The sequence below is a fragment of the Aulonocara stuartgranti genome (genome assembly GCF_965226115.1).
Source record: "Aulonocara stuartgranti genome assembly, chromosome: 10".
In the NCBI taxonomy this organism is placed as follows: domain Eukaryota; kingdom Metazoa; phylum Chordata; class Actinopteri; order Cichliformes; family Cichlidae; genus Aulonocara; species Aulonocara stuartgranti.
The window spans coordinates 24,129,803-24,156,617 of NC_138946.1; the positions used below are offsets into that span (position 1 = coordinate 24,129,803).

Consider the following 26,815-nt stretch of genomic DNA (forward strand, 5'->3'; position numbering starts at 1 on the left):
GATGATGTCATCCGCAGTAGAGACAATAGAGCCCTCCTCCCCCGTCACTGTCTCCTCACACACGCTTCGCAGCTCAGAGTGACACACGCTCAGACGTGACGCCAGCTGAGTTAGCCAAGCACCCCTGATGACATTTCCTAATTTATCTGTTTACTGTGAGTCCGGCAGAGCTGTGCATCGTCTAGTCAAAGCAGTTTTTTTTTAAAGAAATTATTCTTATTTGTGATTTTCCTTTTTCTAATAAGCTTCACCTACAAACGAGCAGGCAGGGGAAGGTGTTACACAGCTGGATCATACCAACACATCGGGTCGTGCTATTCGGGCCACTGCAGACATGAGGAGCTCTCATTCCGCTGCGCATAAATGATGAAAACACTACGGGACTGCCACTCTTGATGTAAGTGATGTTATCTTTTATTTAAATTTATTATTAAGTAAGTCGTCGTAGTGCACGGTCCGGTCGGCCTGCAGCCTGTGATAGTCCCCCATCAGCATCTGCTTTCAAACGGTTTATCTCACAGCACAGATCTGCTCCTGAACGCCGTCATTGTGCAGTCATGTGAATGCAAGAGAGAGAAACAAGAAGAAGAAGGCAAAGCATGATCGTGCATTTCAGCGCTGGCTGCCGGATGCCATCAGTCATCTGTGTTTGCAGTGATAAGCGGCGTGTGCCATTTATTGTGATAAATAACTGCAGCCCCGTGGAGGGGCTAAGCAAAGAACGACACGTGAACTCTTAATTATGCACGTCCACGCTACATCAGAGGCAGGAAGTGAAGGTACAGGCCTGCTGGCCCGGGCCCGCATTAGCTTCATTTCTCGTCATAGTAAAGGTTAAAAGACCGTGCCACGGTGATGCGATTAAAATACGGAGAAATTAGACGGTGCGCCATCTACCGACTGCACAAACAGCAAGTAAAAGATTGGCAATTACTGGCCTTTAGTAAACATGAGTGCAGAGGAAGAATGCGACTGTTTATTTTCGCTTGTAGTGGTGCTGATGAGATGAGGAGAGCTTGTTGTTTTAAATAGCAGGATCCAGAGATTTTGATGCCATTTACAGAGAGATGAAGGTGCAGACACACATAAATATGCCAGCCTATGTAAGTGACTGATGACCTGTACCTCCACCATACACAGGAGGCTGGTGGATTACAGTTAGGCTGTGGTCAGAGTGAAGCATGCAGGTTGCTTAGCAGCTTCACTAACTTTACCAATGACACAAATCTGCAGGAGAATCACTGCAGTGGCATCGCATAGACACAAAACAGTTTCAGATGTAAACCTGCCCTAGGCTCCATTGTAACTATTAATATGGCTCTTTAACCTGACACAGTCAGTTGTGGGTTTAGTGATCACCCCGCTGAGAATAATCGTTCAGCTCTGCTGTTCAGTGTTGACTCAGTGCTTCGGTCAACCTGTCCAGGTGAAAGCACGAGCAGTTCTGCTGATGGTCCAACGCTTCTGTCAGACAATGCTAAAAACCTCCATCTATTAAACCAAGGGAAGAGGCATCAAGGTGGCATTTAAAAAGTGGTTAAACTGATTAACAGCAGCTGATTAACTCTGAAATATTTTCAACCTATGTATAAAACACAGGAACATGAGCATCACTTGAGATTACTTTTAAAAAATGATCACATCAGAGTGATGTAGTACCTTGAAGGACATGAAGGTTAACACCCTCATCTTTCCTGTGATGAGTATGCATATTCTTTATGTGCTTGAGTTTAATGTCAGAAGGCACACACATCAGGAAACCATAGAAACAATGTTACAGCCACGTAGGTGTCCAAAATCACTCTCTATGTTCTACTTTCACACTATATATAATGATAATGTGTGTGTCTGCAGTATTTCAGTGTCCTTAGAAAGTTCCTCATGGAAAAGTACAGTAGGTACATTGCATCATACAGATCCAACAATAATCACTGGGCAAGATATAAAATGGCAATGATAACTTGGCATCTTAAATATAAATCTAGTGTTGACTGAAGAGTAAACACTTAGTACCGTAGTAGCATTTTTCTCCATGTGGATGTGCATAATCCTCTGTAAATGGACAAAGGCCTCAAACAGGTCTTCTGTTGTCACACCCAAAGTCAGAGTCAGCAGACTAGTCAGGATGACTGTTAAGTGATCACAGGGTTTGATTGTTACCTGAAATGAATCAGCAAACTCAGTAGCTTCTCCAGAGTGGAGCTGGCTCGTTCTTCTCTGTTTCATGGGAAATTGAATATGTTTGAGTTTAAAACTTTTCGTGCTCTCTGACGTGTTATAGGCCACAGGAGATTAACTGATCACATTTGCAACCCTGCTGTGAGGAGAAGTGAACGATTCAGAGTCAGATAACTTTATTTATCCTAATGGGGGCAAGTGAGAGAGGAGAGAGCGTTCTATAGTGTGAAAGAGTGCAAGGAAGTAAAATAAAATAATATAAAACAACATAACATATACATTGAAGTATTGGTAATGATGGTAAGGAATGAAGGGTTGGTTTAGAGACTGCTGGACTGTATGACTGACTGAAACGGGAGCACTGAATTGGTGGCAAGCAGTTAAAAGTAGATGATTTAATTTGGATTACGAGCTGGTACTTAAAAAAAGGAAAACTAATGTGTGTTGTCATCTGCATGCTCAAATACAGGAAGTCACTGCTTTTCATACATGGATCCTAAATCATTTATAACAAGACGTCTTACGAATGCGAAACGAACACTAAAGTGGTTGCTATGCAAGTGAAGTTCTGAAACATTACTAGTTTATTTAAAGGCAAACATACACTAAATATGGCCAAGTGAGTAATAACGCACAGGATTACCTTGATTTCTTTTTAAAGAAACAGCCAATGACAGCCTGTCTGATTAATGTGAAATAATACACTGAAACATGTGATCCGGCTCCATATAGGGCTCCAGACCTCAAATGAATCCTCCCAACATGACCTCAGAATCGCTCCCACTGTTAGTAATGATTAAATCATTAAGCGTTCCTCCTTCTAAATGTTGACGCCGTCGGCCAGCCTTGGCGCTGAGAGAGATGCCGCGACAGCCCCGGGGTGTCCTGTATTATTATTTTCATGCACACTCATACTTTCTTAGGGGAGGGGGTTTCTTTTCGAGGATATGAGGGAAAAATAGAAACCGAGTGTTGTTACCACGCTGCAACTAACAGATGCTGCTGTTGACTTTTTTTTTTTCCTTTTTTCTGTTCTAGTTGAGCGACTCTCTGTCAAATAGCATAAGGTTTCGGTGTTACCCGCAAGAGACAAAATGATTTGGGACCCAGTGGAGCTTTTCTGCTCTGCTCCTCCAAAGGTTCTCGTGTGTGTGAGGTCTTTAAACTAGATTTAAAGCCTTCCTGCCCGCCAGTTAAACCTTCCCCCTTCACTGGTTTAGATCAGGCTTGTAACAAATGATCACACACAGTCACTCAGAGGGCTTCGCTACGCGTTGTTACATCTTGTTTGACAGTTAATCTTTAAGACTTTTTTTTTACCTTTGTTTGTAAGAGTCGACATGTCAGAAAGTTACAGTGTGAGCTGAAATCCGGTGGATGGAAACGAGAACATTTCAAGAGTTTTAAAGGTAATTGAGACGGCGTTCTTTTTACAGAGATTATATATTCAAAGAATATTTCTCTTCTTATCTTTACTTGACAGAGGGCTCAAGTCCCAACCAACCACAAAACCTCTTCCTGAGCTCCTTTTGTCACTGTCTATTCTTAGATTTCTATTTTAGGATTGTCATTTCTTTGGCGTTCCGATAAAACTGCACAGAGCTTAAAACGCCTTCCTCATTGTGCTGTTACACCCCACAGCATCATTGTTTTTTGCGAGGTTTAAGAATACAGCATATAAACAGCAACGAATTAAAATACACTGACAATTAATGGCCTTTAAAATGTCCATGTGAACAAGAGTCCAGAGGAAGACCGTGAGTGTTTATTTGTGCTTGTGGTGATGCTGATGAGACGACGGTGAGAGGCAAAACAGAGTGCTAGCTAGATTCGCTAACCTGACTTTACAACCAAAGCACATCTGCAGCGTCATAACACAGAGGCAAACCAGTTGCAAACATAAACGTGCCCTGGGCTGCGTTTGTCCTGTTAATATGGCTCTTTAAATGTGACACGGTCAGTTGTGGGCTTATTGATCACCCTGCTGAGGCTAATCATTCAGCTGTGCTGTTCAGAGTTTGAACAGTTGACCCAGTGCTTTGATGAACCTGCCCAGGTAAAAGCACAAGCCGGTGATTAGCACTGGTTTTCTCCTCGGTTGGTAGTTGGTATTTGGCATTTTTGTTAAATTCAGAAAAGGAGAAGAAGAAGAAGAACTGCACAGATGTGCGAGGGTTATAACACCACACGTCCTATCACTTCTTTTTCTAGGTGTTAATTGTTAAATTATTTGCATGGCTTTTTGATAATCTTTCTTGCGGTGCAGCACTTTGGTCAACGTCTGTTGTGTTTAAATGTGCTATGTTCATAAACTGAGTTGACTTAATGCTCACTGATTGGCCAGCTTGTGCTGTTGCTTCCATCACTTTCTGTCTGCTGACTGTGGCGATTAGGTGATGTAATTATTTTGACTTTGCCTCCCTAGCCCGTAGTGGTGGAAGCTGTGTTGAGACCGATTGCTGTTAAAAATTAAAGCATGCAAAGAACTAACGCACACCAGCAGAGAGCATAAATGCCTTTTGAGCCAAACAGCAGGACATTTTATTTGAGATGTTGGATATTTAAGAATGGCCGTAAACGATCCTCGTGTGTCATTATTGTAACATTATCATGCCTTTGTTGGCAAAATACTCTGATTTGGGCATCTGAGTCACAACGAAGTCATCACATACAAGTGAGTTGCCAGACATTTCCTTTGTCTCAAGTAGAGATGGACCGATCCGATATTACGTATCGGTATCGGTCCGATACTGACCTAAATTACTGGATCGGATATCGGAGAAAAATAAAAAATGTAATCCGATCCATTAAATATCACGAAAGCACCTCACAAAACTTGCAACACACCGTAACTCACCTCAGGTTAGCACGTCGGAGCAGTATGCATCACGTGATAGAGCGGCTGTGGCATGCGGGACCTGTCAGTGGTCTGGATAGCATGTGGAGCTTCGCTAGCAACCCGGCATTTCATCTCCGACAAAGTTATCCCGAGAGAAGTAAAGCAAGTGTGTAAGTCCATCTCTGAATGTTTGTAAAGCATTCCTGCGTTAAGCTTAACAAGCGACTGCCTCTTCTTGCTGCTACTTCAATCATGAAACTGCTTAACGATCAGCTGATCGGCTTTTCTGTCGCGAGTCTGTCTCTAGTTTGCTTTTGGCCCACTTTGCACCAGAAAGAGGAAACCAGCGGCTGAACAACAGCAGCACGTTTAAGCTTGATCAGCTATTGTTAGAATGTATTTAATATTACTTTCTACTCGAGGATCTTTTTCTACGTAGCTGACGGCTGGTAACTGTGCAGGGGCGGATCTAGCAAAGTTTAGCCAGGGGGGCCGATAGGGCATTAACAGGGAAAAGGGGGGCACAAAGACATACTTTTCTTTCTTATTCTCATTTAAAATGTCTAGCTTTTAATAAATAATTATCTGACAGCCAAAGTTTTAATTTGATGCAAAATGAATAGAAGTCCATTACTGTATATAGTAACTATTAAGTCTAATATATATACCCTAGTAAGCTATAGTACTTTTTCCTTTGGGAAGGTACCATCTGTGCAGTCTGCAATTTTGTTGAAGAAAGATGTTGAATCTATTTAATATTTCTTGAAAAATAATTGATTTCTGTGCATTTTTTTTCACACTGCATCAAATTAAGGTTGATTACGTCGATTAAGCATCATGAGGTGGAGCGTGAGGGGTGGTTCCCTATTTTTTATTTATTTATTTTTGTTGTTGCTGGGAGTTGGAACCCTATTAGTTAGGTTGCTTAATATTTATGCTAAGTACTCTTTAAAATACCAGAATAGGGAGGATGGTGTAGGTTTAAGTTTATTAGATTGATCAGTATTGCTGTACTATGAAATATTTTTTTTTGCATACAAGTATAACAGAATAGCTTTAGTGTAGTTGTTGTTTTAAACTTGAGTATGAACTTATACAAAATGCAGCAAGATATTTAAAAAACAGTTTTGTTGATTAAAAAACACCATATCGGATTCATATCGGTATCGGCAGATATCCAAATTTATGATATCGGTATCGGTATCGGACATAAAAAAGTGGTATCGTGCCATCTCTAGTCTCAAGTGAATGCATCATTAGATGTGCGACTAAGGTCTGATTAGAGTGTGACTCACAATGACTTGCGCACATCTCTGTGCCGTTCTTACGCACACAATAACCAAACTTTTTTAAAAACTAGTTTCTTTATCTTGTCTAACTTCACTTAGTCTGAGGTGTCAGTAGTTGTCACTTGATGTCATTACAGAAAAGCCTGACGTTGATAACGCATTATTTATGCTGTTTTAAATGCGCTTCCAAAGCTTTGTTACAAATAATATACTACTGCAATCCAATCCCTTTTTTTCTGACACACATTAATGTAAAACAGTGTTGTAGATGTTAATTTTCTTGCACAAAAGGACAAGAACGTGACGGTAAAGTTTACTACGAAAAAACTGAGTCGACAAGGAGCGATGGTGAGCTGTTCCTGATGTTTCTATACAAGAAAAGGAAGAAAATGAGATTCTGGGTTCTCACAATAAGGCAACAGAAGGGAGAATTTCATGGTTTGATTCAGGAGTTGAAGCTGTATCACGCCGGCTTTCATACATATTTCAGGATTTCAGTGGGGCAGTTTGAGCTCACATCTGAGGTGGTAGAGAAATACTTTCAGAGATAGTCAGATTGTATATTCAGTAACGGTGCACGTTTTGTTGCCAATTGCAGGATTCTGATTGGTCAATATTGTTTATTTGCATTAGAAAAATTTGAAAATCGAGTTTGCTCCAAAGAAATAATTGCCAGAAATTTGTCCTACGAAACACAGTCGCTGTGAACGGTCACATTCACATTAAGCATAGGTGAGTCCGAAAAACATTTATAGTGCGTGAACGAGTTTCACATGTCTTAAAAATGATGTTAAAGCTGAGTGTACACCTAGAACAGCCAAAACTTAATTTACTAATACATAGAGTAGTGTAATTAATTACTATGTAATATGTAATACACAATCATACCTCAGTCGGTCAATAACACCTGACACTGACACATTAACCTACTTGTTTCTGTGTCAAAATGTTATTCACATCTGATTCTGACCCACTTTGGCAACCAGCTATCTGTGCTGGGTGCTTTATTAGTCATTATCATTCATATCATACTTAAGATGGGCAGGCGGAGCCTCGCTCCCTGCTCCCTTTTCCTATCTGCAACCCACTGCTGTCACAATTAACATTTCTACCCTGGGGCGTGTTGAAGGGGGGACTACATACTGCCGTGACTCCACTGTCAAGGCACCCAATGATGATGGGCAGAGTATGTGTTTTGCTTACATGTAGAACAAATTTTGTGCGCTTGGTACTTGGCTGCTTCTGGACTGGATGTTTCCCATAATGCTTTGGTGGTCAGCCAAGTGTATTATCAGTGTTTAGCAGTACAACAGAGGAGGAGTTTTCTGCTGCTTGGCTTGTTGAAGCTTAACGCCAAGTCACGCTCGAGTGTTTAAGTCCTGACAGGTCCTGATGATTGGTGCATTATTCTCTGCCATCAACATCCATGCAAGTAAAGGAAACTTGCTCTGTTTACTCTTTAATGAAGACATAGAGGTACATAGAGTAATTGGTCTAATTCACTAAGCCACTAAAATCACTAAGTCATATATGTAGAAAAAAAATTAGCTTTTATTTTAAGCTAGAATTTTAAAGGATTAGTCTGCACTTTTTTGCAAAGAGGGGCAGATTTTGCAGGCTGACTGAGCAGGTTGCAACTCCACCAGCTACCATTAGAGTTCAGAGACTCACCAGACGCTATGATGCTATCACAATACTTCACTCACAATAAGATAATATTGCGATTTTGCAATGTGTTTAGCATTGCAGTAGTGTATATTTTGATTTATCACCTTTTTTTCAGCTACAAATCACAATCTTCAAAGTTAAGTTTTGACAATATGTATTTTATCCAAAGTTATATCCCATCAGTTACTTATGATTTTAAATGGGAGTCATCCAGCGTCATAACATTACATGATGACATAATTTTCACCAAACGGTAATACATAGGCATAAAGAGCTTACTTTATTCATTTTATTATTATATGTTATTAGTGAGCATCCATCAATAATTTGAATCAACACATTTCCTTTACATTTGACACTTTACACTACAGAAATCTGTTAACTAACTTTCACACCAGCTTGTGTCCAGTGCCCATAACTCTTTCTTTCCATCTGTCCGTTTGCTTATGTGTGCGGAAGAGCAAAGAGAGCAGCAGACCGCCTCTTGTCATTTTGTGCCCACTGTCAGCTCAACACAAGCAAAAATGTGGAAATGTGGATCGTCCTCTGACAGAAACAGCCTGTTCATCAGCCTCTGGAAACAAGTGACTCAAGATGACAAAGTTTCCTGCCATCCTCATGCTCAAGAACCCTTACTGTTATATATAAAAAAAGAAGCATGACAAAAAAAACACATGCAGTGGAAGAGATTCTTTAAATCAACCCATTTAGAGTTATTGAGCATCCTCAAAGTGGTGTTTGCTCTGCTGCTGTCTGCTCTGTGTTTGCTGTAAGGTGCATTGTGATGAAGTAGCTACTTAAAACGGGGGTGGGGTGAGAGAGAGCAGAAATATCGCTATCAATCTTGCAAAACCAGACAACCATCTGCTCCCAAAAAACACCAGCTCCCTCCCCTCAACAGCTTGTCCCCAAAAACACTCACTGCAATGCCTCTGCAGCTGGAAATGGACCACACTGCCTAAATCAGCACTGCGACTGATCACTGTGGGGTTATGCAGCGATGGCCCTCCCACTGTAAGCTTTACACTGTCCTCCTGTCATGCATATGAGGGCCTTATTGTGTAATGCATATCAGGATGCACTTCTTTTGTTCTCGAAAAAAAATTGTTGGATTTCTTTAAAATTGCCTGGTTGACATGGGAAATCACTTAATGCTTCATTCAAGGAAATTATAATTTTATTGCAGATATTTCTTTGCTGTGGGAGAGTTCAGTCGTATGGAAAAACATTAGGAAGTCTACCTTTTCTTTCTGGTTCTCGCCTGTGACTGTAAAGCCGTTATCTCTGCTCTGCTGGTGGAATATGAGCCGAGGGAGGGCGTCATGATCTCCCCCGCAGGATCATGCAGCTCTTACTAACAGAAACTGAGTGGCACTCTTTTTTTTTTTTCCTCCCCCCTTAAATATTGCTTTTAAAGTGCAAAAGTTTGTATTTCAAATCATTTTACTTTTATGTGCTCTAATTCAGAAGCAGCTAATGTGATTTAAAAGCTTAGCAGAGTATAGATATTTTTCCTGAAGTATTCACACATGAGCGTGTGTGTGTGTGCGTTTGTGTGTGTGTGCGTGCGTGCGTGTGTGTGTGTGTGTGTGTGTGTGTCATTCATCCTGCGGTGCTTGTTTATTCAGTTTCATGTAGCCTGCTGTCAAATGTTTCATACAGAATCCTCAGAAAAGTGCTCAAAACATATTGAAAATATACAGTTAGCTTTGTGCACATACTGATATGAATTATGAGACTAATACACTTTACGTATTACATACAACAGCATTATTTACCATTACTGAAATGTTGTGTGAAGAGTCAGAGTTAGTAACACATTAATTTGGCCCATTAAAATGCTGAAAGGGTTTCTTTTCTAACTTTCTTTAATATCTCAGTGAGCGATAAGCCAGTCCCTTTTGTGCCCATGCTCTGCCAATATGCAATAACAGACTGCTCTTTGTTGTGCATCTGTGTGCGTGCGTGTGTGTTTTGGATGCAATTAGAGACAGCCTAGGATCTGTCAACTTCAGCTATTAACAAGGCGCCAGCAATGAAAAACTGTCAAATCCTAAATTTAAAATAACAAGCCTGTTTCTGTGATCACAAAACAATGAGTTTGCCCTTTTAAAAAGGCTTCAAACAAACCCTGTACACTTTGTACCCTCACTATTATTTAAAAAAAAAAATACAATTACTGGAAATGCGTCAGCCCTCGGCATGTACAGCATGTTGGCAGAGCAGGTAGCTTGCAGACTTTTATCAGATTCCATTAGACGAGCAGGTTAATTAGGACCAACCGACTGCAGTGATTTTACATAAACACAGCTAATTAAACACAAATTTGATTACCGTATTTCCCGGACTACAAAGCGCACCTGAATATTAGCCGCACAAGCTAAAATCAGGGGAAAATCCTGTTTTGTACATACATTAGCCGCACCTGACCAAAAGCCGCAGGTGTTTCAATGTTGACTTATCATATGTAAGAGAATATGCACAAAGGGAATTGTCAGGAAAGAGATGGCTGTTTGGAGACATCACTTTTATTAATATTTTGAAAAACAAGTTATAGGTACATATTTGCACATGTAGTACATAACAGTAACCTATAGCACACCAGAAAAATAGATTCGGACTACCTTTTAGGCTCAGGTGCAGTGACACAGCTTTAACAAGAAGAAAAGTCAGTCATTCACCATCTTTCTCTTCTTCCTGCGCACTAAAACCACCAAAGTCCTCTTCTCCAGTGTCGGATACAAACAGGCTCAGGATGGCTTCGTCATCCACTCTCAGCTTCTCTCCTTCGTTGTCACTTTCAAAACCAAAGAAATCCTCATTGTCAGTGTCAGAGTCGAACACCCTCAGAAGGGCCGTGGCGGTGTCCTCCTCTCCATCATGCAGCAGTCCAGCCCTTCAAATCCGTTGGTGATCGTGGATGTTTTCACACTTTTCCACGCTGTCAGAATCCACCGGTGGAGTTGGGCATAACTTGCTTTTTGGGCATAACTTGCAAGTTTATCGCCGCTCATCATCCACGACTCCCGCTGAACGCGTACCGCTACTTTGAAGTTTGTTTTTCGCGCTACTTCGTACGGCACTACGTTGCCTGGCGGACGGACATGTGACTAACATACCACTCTTGAACCCCGATCCTTCCGCCAGGCAACGTAGTGCCGTACAACAGCGGAACACACAAAACAAATCGTCTTACGATATCACAAAAATCATGGACAATCCATAGAAAAGCCGCACCTGACTAAAAGCCGCAGGGTTCAAAGCTTGTGCAAAAAGTAGCGGCTTATAGCCCGACATTTACGGTAATCGTTTTATCAACAGCTCTCATACCCTTGTTTTATTCTCGCGTACTAACAACCCAATGTGCTTAAAGTATTAGCATAAAAAGTACTTGTTCTGCTGGGGTTTGTTAACCGTCCTCCAAGTACAGGATTTTCTGTGCTGCACAAATATGGCTCTTTTTCTGTTGTTTCATATTGCATACACACATTTACATGTTGTTAAATGTTGTGTAATTTGAGGAGTTATTTGAATAAGAGAAATAAAAAACTAAAGAACATCTCAAATGTAACTAGGGCCTTTAAACTTTTTTTATATAACTGCTTAAAAAAAGTTTGGAGCCACTGCTCTTTAATTCTTGGACATTCTTACTTTGTGATATTTTCTTGAAAACATCAAGTTTTTCTTATTTCAATTTTAATTAAATGCTCTATCTCACAGTTATAAATAATTTTAAGAAATCCTGGAGAAATCCTTTTGGTTTGGTCCATTTTGGCCAAACCTGACCTCTGAAATCCATCTAACCCTGCCAACCAGACCAATCACATCCAATCTCCTTGGCAGATGTGAAAATAGGATCTTTTATCAATCTTTAATGTTGCCTTTGAAGCACCGAATGGGCTTAATTTAGAAGATTAGGCAGAATTCCTAATTGAAACTTTAAAAGCTGTGGTGTCTTTTGTTCTTGCTGTGAAACAACATCCTAACATCACTGGTGTGCTTTGAGTGTTTTCCTTTTTTCTCTGTAGCTGAGTGAAAATGCCACTAACCAGCCTGCACTTTACAGCATGTGACAGAAAAGTAATCAGAGTGATAGAGACTTCCACCATGACAAAACTGGGTCATTGTAACACCCACCCCCTTCACCACAGGCAAGGCTGAAAGAGGAAAAAAAGATGAGGATGTCATCACCAGACTCTGTGCGTGGATATAAGCATGGGGACGCTGGAGCGCGGTTTGCTTTCTCTATGGGTTGGTAACTGTGTTGTGGTGGGACCGAAGGCATCCCCAGATCACTTTGACGTGTCCCTTCCTTCCCCGTAGTCTGTGGTTTATAGTGTCACGTTATAATCTGCCTCCCTGTATTTTATCTCTACCCTCTTTTGTTTCTGTCAGCCGGTGTCGTCCCGAGCTATCTGTTCCTCCCAGCACCCACTTTAACCTGTTAGTCTCCCATTGTGCTGAGAGACTTTTGAATGTTGCTTCACAGTTGTAAGCTTAAAAAAGAAAATCCACTCTCAACAATCACTCTCTAAAAACAGCTCTATGTAATTTACCAGGTGGATTGATGGTCTTCTAGTTTGCTAGATCTGCTAATATAAAAAGATCAGTATAGGGAGTGCCTTTATGCTTTTAGGCTGAGGGTTAAATTGAAAGAAGTAAACACCGAGGGTCAGTCTGTGAAACCCAGCCACTGCAAGTGCCTGGTTAGCAGCAGTCAGTGTGATCAAATACCGAAAATTAAAATTACAGCTAGGAAGGCGTCTGAGATGACAACATTCAAAAGATGGTTAGAAGTTAATATAATCCTGTGAGGTTTATTTTACTACAAAAAGGTTCATTTCTAAACCATCTTAGTTTGTGATTCATTTTTGAAGTATTAAAGTATTAAAGTAGTGAGTATCTAAAAGCTTAGCCTAAAGGTGTTCTACACATGAACAGTGCTAATAAAAAGCTGTGGAGGGGCAGAATGACAAATTAAACATTAATTTAGGTCTTTTACCAAAAAAATGCTAAAAACAATGAGAGCCCCAGTGACACAGGCCTAGAGACTGGTCAGCAACTGCCTGGCAACCACTGGTCGACTTCTCCAACTGGTCGGCAAATGGTTGCTGGTAGGTGAAAATGGTCAGAACGAGGTGTACAGGGTTGCATTAGAAACCTCCTTAAGATAGCATCATTGCTCATTTGCACAATCGCCATGGACACCCATAGAGGGCACCAACTTATCTGCAGTCACTAACTTCTGGCTGTGTGGTAGTGAAACAGAAAAGTGTGGCACATAATGGAAATGGATACTGTTTCCCTTCAAAGTAAAAGTTGAAAGGTTCTGTTTGTAGTAGCAAGGCACAACTTTAACTTTGAAGAAGATTTGCATTGTTTCAGTGCCACTGGGCAACCAGTTGGTGAATGTTTGCAGACAAGTCAACATCTTCCATGTAAATGTTTAGCAACCAATGAGGTTTTTGGTGTAGCAGATTTCATCTGGCAACTGTCAACAAACCAACCGGACAGAAAATACACATTTTTCTTAACAAACGTCAGTTGCACAGCTCTGGGCTTGTGAGACTGATGCATACAGAAAAGGCTTAGGTCCAGAAATCAATTTTCAGTGACTGAAATCAGTTGCCCCTTTCACACTTCACTAGTTTATACCAAATTTTCAATCCCAAAGCATTAAACATTAAACAAGCAGACATTAAAACAGCCTCCCACGGCTATAAGGTTAACCAGGCTGTACACCTTTTATGGCTGAAGTAAAGGCAGGAGTTAACGAATAGTTTTTATTTTCTTTGTCAGAGAAAACTGTGTTTAGAGCTCAACGCGAACATTAGCATCCTAATATCCTCCCAGCTGACCAGCCCTGGCACCAGTGCAACCATGTCTGCTAGTGTGGCAAAAAGGAAATTAAAGCAGTCCATCAACCAAACAACTCACGGCACAGTGAACATCACAGACAGAGTATACGTGCCAATGGGTGGATTTCACCTCAACGACAATAATATGTCATTTTAACCTTTCAAAGCAGACCTAGTTTATAATGAATGTACCAAAAAAAAGTAAAAATTTCAACTCTGACATTGTGAAGTAACTGCAGCGACCTGTTATTAGAAGCATTACTCATTCAGACAGTTTAATGCTATAGAGACACTTCAATGTGTGTTTTATTATTACACTGACTTCATCTCTTTTTGCTGCGTCATGATGTGAAAACTTTCTCTCCAGCTGAGCCGTGTTGTTGTCTACGTGGTGACCTTCTGTTTATACCATGGCCTGGACAAATGCTTGTTTTTAATTGGCCCAAAGGATGTGGTTAAATTAGTTGCTACCAAAGACAGGGTGAACGGCCTAATGGCTGTGGGCAGGAAGTCTTTCATCTCAGATAATCACAAAGTGAAGAATCTCACTGAGCCATTAGCTAACTGTGAGTCACTAGGATGTTCCGCAGTGAAAATGCACTGCAGAGACGGAAATACAAAAAGACATTTTGTGCCGAATTCAACAGATTGAAAAACGTTAAGTGCCCAAATCAGCTTGGCATCCACATACATATTTCAGCATACAAACAAAATAAAGGCTACATAATGTTAACATCCAGAACATACTATGTTCAGCAGTATATTCAGCTGCTTTTAACATGGTCTGTTATTTCATGTTCACACATCTTGTTGGGGACCTCTCAGAGGGATGAAGGTTACTGAAGCTTGTTTGATGCAGCTTTTGCAACAGAGCTGCTAAGAAGCCTCACTGCTATCAGGATTAGCTAGGATTATTTGCTGCTAACAGCAAACAGGTACACACTCTTGAACCTTTGGATTCAGAATCTCACAGTTGAATGCCAACAGGATTACCCGGGAGCAGTTTCAAACTGAATGTCAGATTCCTATAAATACAGATGAAGGTTAAAGCGTCTGTCCACTGGCCCTGGTATAAGCAGACTGAGATTGTGCAGTGCATGTTTAAATGGATTCCTTAAAATTCATTACTCCTGTGATATCCATTCACCTTAAACATGCACCTCTATGGGTCTTCACTTCATAGAATTTCTCTTTCATTTGCAGCAAGTATGAAGAGAAATACCACCAAGTTAATAAAGGTCAAAACAGAGATTGTTGGTCGGTTGTTTTGTATTTACTCTTGGCATGGTTTGTCACGAGGAAGACACCTTTACAGGTGACTTACAAAAATATACAAAACCTAAAAATCTGTTGATGTTGTGAAAATAGTTGTCATTATTGTTGAGGATTTGGAGCTTTACATTTCACAAATAATTTTGCTCTTCAAAAAAATCCACTGAAAGCTGTAATTACAAAAAATCTTTCATTTGCATCTGTGTACATCATACAACTCAGGAGCTGCAAGGCAATGTTCATAATCTTTTATGAGCACGTGCTGTTTGCATCTAAACTGAAGGAATGTAAAATGTGCCCCTCATTTCCAGTGTATATGTGAACTAAGACTAAATCCCTGACTATTTTCTCTATCTCTCTTTTTCCCCTTTCACTGGACAGCTTTGCATAAACCCAGATGCCTCCCCTCCCTCTTGACGAACGCATAGTGGTCATTCAGCGCCCCAAAAATTTAGCCCTTTGCGAGGCTTCCCCACAGACTATCCCGCAGCACTCCTCTCATCTTACAGCCTCCTCCAATGGACAAGTCGCTCAACCTGCTCATCTCCATCCTTCTCAGTCCCAATTTTATTCACCCACCTGTAAATCTCTGACTCTGGAATGCAAGCGCAGGTCCTCTCGTGTGCAGAAATTCAAGGGCGACCAACCTGTCCTCCCGGCGGCCGTCAGACACATCCCTAGCCACTGCCACAGCAATGGCACGGTAACTCTCGGCCCGCGTCTGCCCTCACACACGCATACTATTGATATCAGAGTGACATTGGACAAAGGAGGAAGAGGTGGTGGAGGAGGCGGAGGATTCAGCAACTCATTAGGGCGTAGCGGGAGTATAAAAAGTGGCAGAGGGAAATGTGTCTCTTCAGGGTTCGAACAAGGACAGTGTGAGAGAAAAACCGGAACTGCAGGGAGGCCAGGTGGCGTCGAACACAGGCCACAGCGAATTCGTCAGCTGTCATCAGCCCCTGGTGGGGTCCTACAGTTTGTCCCCGCCCAGGCGCAGCAGCATAAGTTTAGGAGTGAAAAGGAGAAGGAAAACACTGGTTTTCTTAACAGATGTGACCACGAGTTTTCCTCTATAGGTCACAGGACAAGCACCAAACTGGGACCGGTCCATCAAAGCCTAAATAGTCACAGTCTGACCCACCACCACAACTCTGTCCCTTTGCCCCATGCTGCCATCCTAAACTCCACCTACCCCCCGTCTCCTTCCTCCCAACCCACCTATGTCGCAGCCTCTCTTCAGCAACGTAGACAGCCTCACCCAGCCTCTCAACCCAGGGATCACCGCCCTCACCTTCTTCATGGTTTACCCCTCTCTCCTTGCTCCTCCCACGCTGGAGGGTTCCCCAGCCCTGACCACACCTGCACCATCGACTGCGCGCACCCATTCAGTTGTGGCTGCTGGAGGTTGGTAAGATGCAGAGGGTGTAAAGGGCACTCGGCTAGCTTTCAAGGAGGTGGTGGAAGCACTTCCACCTCATTTTCCTGTGGTCACAATGTTGGAGCAGTAAAGAGAGGAGGTAAAGAAATGGGCCTGAGAAATCTGGGTGGGTGTCTCTCCAACGCCTCCACCTCTAACACCTCATCTTCTAACAGCACTGCTTCTGAGTGTCGCGCGGGCCTGTTCAAACCTCTCCGCTGTGCCTCCTGCTCTGGTGAGGCTGGAAACTTTGAGAGTCCTGCTATTCTTCGCAAAAAACTTGTAGGAGGATGTCTTCCCTGCACCCCGCTGTCCTCTTCTGCCCCTCTGCGGGCAATACAGAGCTGCGTCACAGGCTGCAACCCCAAAGCTTCCCAAACGGGCAGTTCCACCTGCAGCTACTGCAGCAGCGACCCCATAGTGGTCACATACAACCCTCGCAGAGGCAAACCCCCAGGAAGAAGCATTCCAGCAGCTCATCCGATGTCTGTGTATCAAGCCGATGATGACGACTACAGCGTGCGCACCATCTGGCCCGAAGAATTGGCCAAGAAGATGACCCACTCTAAAGCTCAAAAAAATCACTGTGCTGGGGGAGGTGTAGGAGTCGCGAAAACCTGTGCGAGTCAGACCCAGAATGGCAGTAATGGAACAGGGCTCGTTCTCCTGGACTGTCAAAACCTCAAGGAGTACGCACAGACGCAGCTCACAGACCACGCTGGACGGAGGCGGCTTCAGCAGGGCAAAATGGCAGCCCTCGATTTTATGGGCTGCAGGTCAGGACCGGAGTACGACGACGGTCGGAGCTCGCTGAAGAGGCTTTTGAATAAAGCCGAGGATGCGGGAATGAGCGATGGGCCTGACCATGACGAAGACGCAGCATATCCCTCCTCCCCCTCTCCCCGCTCTGCCTCCCCACCGTCACCTGTGTCCTTTTCCCCTCCACCATCCGCCCCCACTACGCTAATCAAACCCAAGCCTTGGCAGAGAGACAGGGAGGGAGGACACACTCTGTCGTCGGCTCAGTCACTTCACCTGGCCTTGAACTCCCTGAACAGAGAGCAAGATGAGGAGAACAACAGAAGTAAGAACAGCTTAAAATCCAATTGTGCTGAGGCCATTGCGGTCAGTGATGTAAACCTGGGTCATAATAGCTGGTGTCAGGTTGTTTTGATCACAGCTGTTGATCAAAAATCTTTTGGTTAGCTTCATTTTATGACAGTGTTAATGCTCTAGTGCAACCTGCTTTTATAATCTACCAATAATGCACACAGAATAATATGACCCACTTTTGCATCAGGGACAGAATTGCAGATTCACTTTAGTTTTTGTCGTTGCATTGTATTGATTTTTTAAGTATTCTCTTGATTTGGTGCTTTGTTGTAGCAGCTACTTGTTAACTCGCAGTTAACACCACCTCTCGACACTATCATTTCCCAGTGCGCCTCTCTCTGCCGCTCTCCTCTTCCTTGCCGGCTTCTCTTTCCGATGAGTCTGTGATGACTCCTGATGCGGAGAACGCTGTGGTCAGTCCCATCCTGCCCTTCCTGTATCTGGGAAATGAGAGAGATGCTCAGGACCTGGACCTGCTCCTACGCCTCAACATCGGCTACGTGGTCAACGTGACCACACACCTGCCTCTCTACCACGTCAGCTCTGGACTGCGCTACAAAAGGATCCCAGCCACTGACAACAGCAAGCAAAACCTTCGACAGTACTTCGAGGAGGTTTTTGAGTTTATTGGTGAGTGCTCCACCTCTTGTACATTGATGTGTGCAGTGTTGGGCACTGTGGTGGGATTACTTTATTAGGTAATAAGTAGGGGTGCAACGATACTCGTATCGATATTGAACCATTCGATACAGTGCTTTCGGTTCTGTACGCATATGTATCAAACAATACAAAATAAAATTTTAATTTATTTTATCAACTTTCCTTCTGACGATGCTGTCTGTGTTGAGCGCTCAGTGGATCTGCGCTTGACAGTGCAGCCTAGACGGAGTAGTCGAACGCAGATTCACTGAGCGCAGGGCAAGCTAGCAAGACAGAAGTTAAGCTCTCCTTGCAACATGGCAAATTGAACCTCCCCCACCCTCATTCAGATCTGGCGTTTGGAACTATTTTGGTTTTCATGTGACGTATGACCCTGAAGGTAAGCGAGTCATGGACTAAAGTAAAACAGTATGTTGGATGTGCCATGCAATGCTCAATTACATGGGTGGGAACTAGTGTGTTAGCGCAGTTAGCTCGTTAACGTGTTGGCACGGAGATTTGCCGTGTTGTGGCGTTAACGTCATTTCAACGAGATTTACGCTGACAGCACTAGTGGGAACACAACAAATATGACTGCACATTTACACCGACATCATCCTAGTGCAAAGACAAGTGGAAGCAGACAAAAACAACAAGCACGCATGCTACAAACTTTACCCTAGTCATTTAGACAGCCGTTAGCACATGATTCTCCTTATGGGGACCTGATATGTTTAATATGCTGCTGAGAATATAGCCCAGAAGAAGCGGATAGTATAGCTTTTATTTTGGAAAGAGCCATTTCTCTGTAATAAACTCTCTTTTCCAAAGATGAGTGATTCCTCAATCAGATACAGGGCTCGCAAAATCGGCTGCCCGACGTCCTGGGGCTAGCGATTTTTCCAGTTGGGCTACCAAAATCTATCTCTGCCCTGTCCGTCGGGCTATCGTAGGACGGAAAAATATATGTCAATGCTTTTGCATTCTTTCGGAAATGTAGCTGGGTAATTATGTCATTGGCATCGATGAGCCACTGTCAGTATGTGACATATTGAAATCGTGTTTGAATTTGCGCTTGTTTTTTGCTTTCACTTGTTTCACTTTGCAATCGGGCGAACTGTGTATAGAGAGCGACAGCACTGATTGGTGAGTGATGATAATTTGCGCACCAATTCCTCTGACATCGTCTTATCAATCGTTAGCTTACTATGCAAAAATGACAGGTGAAATCTCCCGCAACAAGCTTAAACATGTGAGAGGTTGATCGCGCAGAGAATCGATGAGCGTTATGTGAGTGCGTGTGCAAAAGCAGCAGGATATATATTGTAGCGGATCAGGGCTGTTCGGGGTTCTGTTTGTACAGTTATGTTTTGTTTATTCAATTCAATTTTATTTATATAGCGCCAAATCACAACAAAAGTCGCCTCAAGGCGCTTCATAGATACAGAGAAAAACCCAACAATCATATGACCCCCTATGAGCAAGCACTTTGGCGACAGTGGGAAGGAAAAACTCCCTTTTAACAGGAAGAAACCTCCGGCAGAACCAGGCTCAGGGAGGGGCGGCCATCTGCTGCGACCGGTTGGGGTGAGAGAAGGAAGACAGGATAAAGACATGCTGTGGAAGAGAGACAGAGGTTAATAACAGATATGATTCAATGCAGAGAGGTCTATGTTGCCATAGTGACGGGTGACGCCCTCTCGCTGCGACGGTGTGTCCTTCCGGGGTCAGAGGGCGCCCTGTGTGTTGTTGTCGTTGCTGTGCTGCTGCCGCGCTGAGCAGTTAGCTAGCGGCAGTGTTCTTCTGCAGATGTTAATAAACGGCTGTGCTCCCTGGCTAGCTCACGGGAAGCAAGACCAAACGATACCCCCGTCTCCTCCTTGTCTGAGCTCGCCACATTGGTGTCAGAAGTGGGATGATGGTGGCACCCCATGTTCTGACCCGAGTGACTTTTCCCCTGCCAGTCGTGACCGGCCGGTGCGCCAAAAGAAGGCACCTGGACATTTGCAGGACTTTGTGTGAGGTAATGGGGTCGTTGAGGACGACTGACCCCTTAGGTGGGGGCTATGTAGCGGGTCAGGGCTGTTCGGGGTTCTGTTTGTACAGTTATGTTTTGTTTATGTTGCCATAGTGACGGGTGACGCCCTCTCGCTGCGACGGTGTGTCCTTCCGGGGTCAGAGGGCGCCCTGTGTGTTGTTGTTGTTGTTGTTGCTGTTGTTGTTGTTGCTGTGCTGTTGCCGCGCTGAGCAGTTAGCTAGCGGCAGTGTTCTTCTGCAGATGTTAATAAACGGCTGTGCTCCCTGGCTAGCTCACGGGAAGCAAGACCAAACGATACCTCCGTCTCCTCCTTGTCTGAGCTCGCCACAATATTTTAGTTCTGCTGAGCCAAATAAGACAGGTCAGGGTGAAGAAGTGACAGCCAAAGAAAAGCTTACCACAAAACGGAAAAGTTATGACAAATCAGACTATAAGGCAAAAAGAAAGTTCAGCTTTATGGTTTCATGGACAAAACAATTTCTGTGGCTGCAATATGACAAGCGAAATAACCAGGGCTGCACATAAGTGGTCCGCAGGTGCGCATTCGCTGTCAAAATAAAAAACGGGCACAAGATAAGAAGTTGCAACGCGTGTTTGCATACATAAGATTTTCAGGAGGAGGACAGACATTTGTTTAGAACTCTTAAAGATGTCGAAGAAGCAAGCTCCTTTAATCAATTACTGTGATGTTCCTCCACCTCCAAAGAAATGTCAGGAGTCCGAACCACAAAAGAAGCACGTATTCTCGGAAAAGTAGTTGCAGGAGGTGAGCTGGCTTCAAACAAATGATGAACGCACAGAGATGTGGTGCGGAATGTGCCGTGAAAATTTAATAAATGACAAATTAAAAAGGCATGAGCATTTTTTTTTTTTGTATCGGAAAAATATCGAACCATGACACCAAAGTATCGAACCGAACCGTGAATTTTGTGTATTGTTGCACCCCTAGTAATAAGGGGTTAAAAGTTCTACTTTAGTAATTACTAGTGCTGTCAGCGTTAATCTCGCTAAAATGATGTTAACACCATAACCACATTAATGCCGCAAATCTCCTTTAGCGAGTTAACGTGAATCGCCCCGTGCGAGGGCTACACAGCGTCAACGTGTTAGCGCGGTTTGGCGTTAACGTCATTTTAACGAGATTAACGCTGACACCACTAGTAATTACATTTTAAATACTAATCCAAATAATGGGAGGCTTAGCTTGTTTGTGGACCTACCAGCATTTATATAGAAGCTTGATATCAGTTTCTGCATTACGTAGAGACAGACGTAGTACATGCTATCTTAGCTATCTTTCAGATGTAAAAAGGGCTTTTACCAAAAATGTCAGCTTAGGTGCTAACTAGTAGCTGTGTCAGCACTGAAATGGTAAACCTACTGCCAAGAATTAGCAGTTTTGTTGTGAGTGGAAGCTAGCATGCTAACATCAGAGCAATGCTAATTTTTAACTGTGCTAATTTATGTGTTATGTACAGAATGCATTGCATTTGGGCATGAAGAAGCATCAAATTACTTCATTAACCAAGAAACATTATTGAGAAGCAAATCTAGACAAAAAATGTCAATCTGGGCCAATCTAAAAACCACGATATGATTATGACACAGATGACCAGAGTGGGCATCTATAACCAATATTTCCCCGAGTCATGCCCTCTCTTCTAATATTGTTTTGAATAAGCACATGTGTGTGCAGGCACCCACATAGCATCTTAAATACACTGATCAGTCACCTTATTAGGTGAACCTTGCTGGGACCCCGTTTGCCTTAGAACGATCCAGAACTTTAAACAATGCTCAGTTGGTACTAAGGGGGCCAAGCGTGCCAAGAATTTACCCCCCACACCATTACGACACCACCAGCAATATGAACTATCGATAAAATGTAGCATAACACTTCAGCAATCTTCTTTTGGCTTATTTTGATGAGCCCATGTGGATTGTAGCTCCAGTTGGCATCTGGTGTGGTCTTCTGCCATGTGATTATTGTGTTAACAAGCATTTAGCAAGGCGGTGATAATCCTGTTTTATTAAGAAACTTTATTTGAAAGAGAGAGGGGCCAAAGAAGACGTAGAAGTCTGGAAGAAGAAAAATTCTAATTTTTAAAATAAAATTTTGTGTCCTAGTCAGCAAACCTTTTAGAGTGTTTTAGTAGATTTCACTGTTGATTCTATAAATGTAGTTTTTATGTACTAGGAACAATGAAATTAAAACTAATTAAGGTAATACATCAATTTGTCCAAATAAGTGCCTGAATGACTTCCAAGTGGCATACTTCTAGGAGGACACTGGTCTGAACTGGTGAACTTATTTGTACCAGCATTTCAACTGTCACGGTCCCACTGCTCTTCAAATACAAAAACAAGCCTCTGTCTCATTACTGCGACAGCTAGTGAGCTCAATTAGTGATGCATGGTATGCAGGTAGGACCCGCAGTTGGTCTTGTTGATAAAAGGATAGTGTAGCAAAATTAAGGTTAACAAGCTTCCCCTTACCAGAAGATATAGGAATGACATCGAGCATATGTTTATTAAGACGTCGAGCAGATAGCTGTTACTGTCACTTTTATTTTTCAATGATGAGCTAATGTTCAAACAGTGGTTACTCAGTGTCAGAGTGTTTGCGGGATGCTTTATTACTCCTTGCTGTGACTTCAGGAGTCAGGAGACTACTGAAGTCAGTATTCTGCGATAACTGTTGCCTGGTAACCTGCTTTTTCTTTTTGTACTGAAAGAGAGAGGAAAGGCAGTGACTTGCAATGTGATCGTTAGTTCCTTTGTTTCCTTTAAAAGCTATTGTGTTAGTGTCTATGAAGTGAATTGCTGACTCTGTGCCATGCACTCTGTGATTCATCTGCAAGTTTATTTAATAGCTGGTAAAACTTTTTCTTTAAAGTTACAAATGAAATGAATTATTAAAAGCAAGTGCTGATGATGTACATGTTGCTAAATGTGTGTTACTTGTGTTTAGAAAAAAACTGATGCAGTGTTAGGTCATTTTTTTACTTCTTGAATGAAAACTGAGCTCATCCGTTATGTTGCTCTCATCCACAGAGGAGGCATATCAGAGTGGACAGGGAGTGCTGGTACACTGCCAGGCAGGCGTGTCCCGTTCTGCAACCATTGTCATCGCCTACCTTATGAAGCACACCCTCATGACAATGACAGATGCCTACAAATACGTGCGGAGCCGCCGTCCTGTGGTGTCGCCGAATCTCAACTTCATGGGCCAGCTTTTGGAGTTCGAGAGGGACCTCAACTCTGGGGTGACTCCTCGCATCTTGATGCCTAAGCTTAACGGTGTGGAGACGCAGGTGTGAGAAAGGTCAGGGGTCGCGAGTGTATGGAGGGAGTTAGCGCAGGTGAAAGAGAGAGCAGGACTGAAGTGGCATTGATGAGGCATGAAGGGAGGACTGGAAAATGCTGTTGTGTTTGGCAGTTAGTGCACTTTTCATACTGTGAGACAAAAGACTGGACGGTTCAGTTGTTTAAGTAGTCGTTCTTAGACAACTTGATCTCCATCCAGCGTCTTGTTTTTAAGATAATGTGCCAATATTTTGTATATATCTAACATCACTCAGATATCTCAACACGTTTTTCTTTTTCGTCTAATGCCTCTTCCTTTCCATTCCCATTGTTTACAGTCACAGTAACACATTGGAAGATACTGACTCTGTTGCCATGAATCATAAATGCATGCAGAAATGGAAAGGAGGGACTTTAATACTGCTTCCACTGAACCGCTTGGATGCTTCCACCATATGTAGCAACACAGAGGTCATTTCGATGCACTTTATTTCCCGTGCGTTTGTTTTAGTATCACCAACTGAATTGTCACAAAGATGAGAAGAATTTGTCATGCAGACCTCAAACAGTGTTTTTGGTTCATATTAACATTTTTCTTTTTGTTGTTGTTGTTTTTTACTAATTTAAACACTGTACAATAGAGCATTATGGAGCCAGGAGGGAAACGTATCACAAAACGTGACAAACAGAGCTTGATGCTGGTAATGGCAGTTTTTATTTGAGTGAAGCAGCCTGTGTAGTAGAAAAGAATAGCAGTGCAGTATTGAACATTACACTTATTATGCAGGTTAATACACTAAAAGAAGCTTGTAATGAAAGTGGGAATGAGAGCGCAACACCTTTTTTTTACACTCTATGATTTCAAAAAATATTTAAAGGTTTTTCTGCTACGATGACACTGTGCAGTGTGCGTTGTTTCTTTTGTGGTTACTTTATAAGAGAGATGTTTTTTTTAAGCATGGATTTGTCCTGTTAGGGGGCGTGGCCCAATATTTTTTCAAATTAAAGAGCACACAATAGTTTGATATAACATTAACATTTGTTTAATGTTAGCGTAGCCTATCTGGTTGGAAACTGTGAGCTAAATTGTTTTATTTCTGTGTTTGTGGGGAATTTGTGTTGTTTTTGTTTTTCTAAACAGCAATGCGAAAAATAGATGCTTTTATTTTGTACCGTTTTTTAATTGCGACCTAGGCGTCGTTTCATAAATGGGATCGCCAGAACGGGGCTGAAGTTATTTTTTTCATGAACTTTACTACTTTACAAGTCCTCGAGACAAATATACTTTAATATTTTCATACCTTTGTGAACAAGTTGGAGGTTTTTAGCTGATGCTAAGGTTGTTAGCCCCTGTTCTTTCGCCTTGCTTTCCATACTGAATTTCTTCCTCGTGCGCGTCATGACTATGCATTCTCTTTCATTATGAAGGCTTTGGTTTGATTAGAAAAGGGCATTTGATTCACTGTGAATTAGTCCAAATGTAAATCCTATTCAGGTTTAAGGTGTAACATACTAAAACAATGAGACTTGCGTTTGAAAACGATCTCATTGCAAAGTATAGTTACCTGACTTCCCCTTAAGTTGCTTACAAACTAGTTGCTAATAAAAGTGGTTGCCTAATAAATAAACCTCTAGGCAACCACTTTGAATCACAAGGAAATTGCACCCAACTGACTGCAACTGTTTAAAGACAGGTTGCCTCCCGCCAGGCAGCCTGTCTCTAAACAGTTGCAGTCCAGTTTGAACTGACTGCAATCACTCTCAGTCACATTGATTGCCATCATGTTGCATTCAATTATAGTCAGTCTGCGTCGATGAGAGAAACCTGTCTGTGATGCATCTCTTTGCAATAGGACTCGAATCAACTTGTTGTCTGCTGGTTGGATTCTGGCCGTTTTCCTACAGAAAAGCAACAGTGCTGAATTCCTGTATCATTTTGCAGTAAAATTGCTGTTCCTGCAGCAGCTATGTCACTATTTCAGAATAAATAGATCTATTTCAGAGATTCTGACTGAACTCTGAATGGAAGTCGTCTATGGTTATGTCGAGACTGCAGCAGGCTTTGACTTCTTACTGATTTTTTACAGTTAGTCATGTATTATCACAAACAGACTGCATGCCGATACCAGACCGATAGCAGACTACCTCTGTCTCACTGCTTCTTCGCATTGGGCCAAAGTCATTTTAAAGACAGCTGACTGCGAGTGGTTGCATATCGGGTTGTCGTTTCCAGAGCAACAATTTCAAAGACAAGATCGCAAATTCATTGCACATGGTTGCAGTAATTTGGGTTGTGCAGTGGTGGTCTGTCTGTAGCATTAATGTGAGGCTTTAAATGAGGCATAACTCATCTGTGAACTGATTAGAGCTGCTGTTTTGAAATCTGCTAAGGTAGAAAATTAGTTTATACATTTTCTAGTCTGATATCATATGTGACATACAGTATGTGGAGTACTCTTCCCAGCCTCAGTTTAACAGGCACAGAAATAAAGACTCAGTCCGTCAAAGAAAGGTCTACAAATAGGGGACATTTGTGCTTGTTTTCCATTAATCCAACCATTCTGTTTATCCTGAATCGCAGGGGGGCTGTAGCCTCCCAGCTGTCATAGGCTGTGCTCTCGCCTCTTAGTCCTTTAAAGACAGAAGAAAGAAGTGGTAGTGCAGACTTGCCAATGACTGTAAAGTTCAAGGATTTGGAACATGTTTCTTAATAATCTCATAGCTGACCACAATGTGACAATATGTCAGGTTACAGGTGGAAGCTACGACCCAAATAAATCCAGATTTGCAGACAAATTCACAAAATTCAAAGCTTTTAAATTAATTTTACAATATATTAACCAAATCCTAGTTGTTGCTTCTTCCATATTTTTTAACTAGTAATTTAAAAAAAATCCCCTGATACAATTTTCTAAAACCAAAATGCCTTCAGGTTAAGCAGTTTGAATAAGACTTTAAGAAGTTATCCTGAAACTTTTTTGGATTTAAGTGACTTTAAGAAAAGGTCTATATTTTTCTACCGTCTTCATCATGTTGGAGTGCCCGTTGTTGTTGTTTTTCTGTTTTTTACATGACTCTTTGTTTTGTATACGAAAGACCGTCTGTACGGAATGACATCTTCCTACTCTGCTGTGATAATGTGGATCGGATCTTCTTTGAGTTGCAATGCATCCACTGTTATCAGACCTCTGTAAA

The 26,815-nt window shown here is 42.2% G+C and overlaps 1 protein-coding gene across 3 annotated transcripts; it reads left to right on the forward strand.

Moving 5' to 3' along the window:
• On the forward strand, nt 1–26,815 carry LOC309715559 (uncharacterized protein). 3 transcript variants are annotated; one of them, XM_082548770.1, is made up of 6 exons: nt 1–155; nt 246–397; nt 15,486–17,608; nt 17,965–18,267; nt 23,369–23,628; nt 23,959–26,815. In XM_082548770.1, exons 3-6 carry the CDS (start codon nt 15,502–15,504, stop codon nt 23,965–23,967), a joined length of 2,679 nt encoding a protein of 892 aa, XP_082404896.1. In that variant the 5' UTR covers nt 1–155; nt 246–397; nt 15,486–15,501; the 3' UTR covers nt 23,968–26,815. The 3 variants fall into 3 exon arrangements, with proteins under 3 accessions (XP_082404896.1, XP_082404898.1, XP_082404897.1); XM_082548772.1 differs by having other exon boundaries at nt 3–155; nt 23,369–26,815; XM_082548771.1 differs by lacking the exons at nt 1–155; nt 246–397 and adding an exon at nt 3,543–3,587.

Excerpts from the sequence above, each read along its gene's own strand:
- LOC309715559 (XM_082548770.1), top strand. The coding sequence starts at position 15,502 with ATGCCTCCCCTCCCTCTTGACGAACGCATAGTGGTCATTCAGCGCCCC. Across the intron at positions 17,609-17,964 it reads AGATGAGGAGAACAACAGAA|TGCGCCTCTCTCTGCCGCTC; the intron begins GTAAGAACAGCT and ends ATCATTTCCCAG. Across the intron at positions 18,268-23,368 it reads GGAGGTTTTTGAGTTTATTG|AGGAGGCATATCAGAGTGGA; the intron begins GTGAGTGCTCCA and ends TCTCATCCACAG.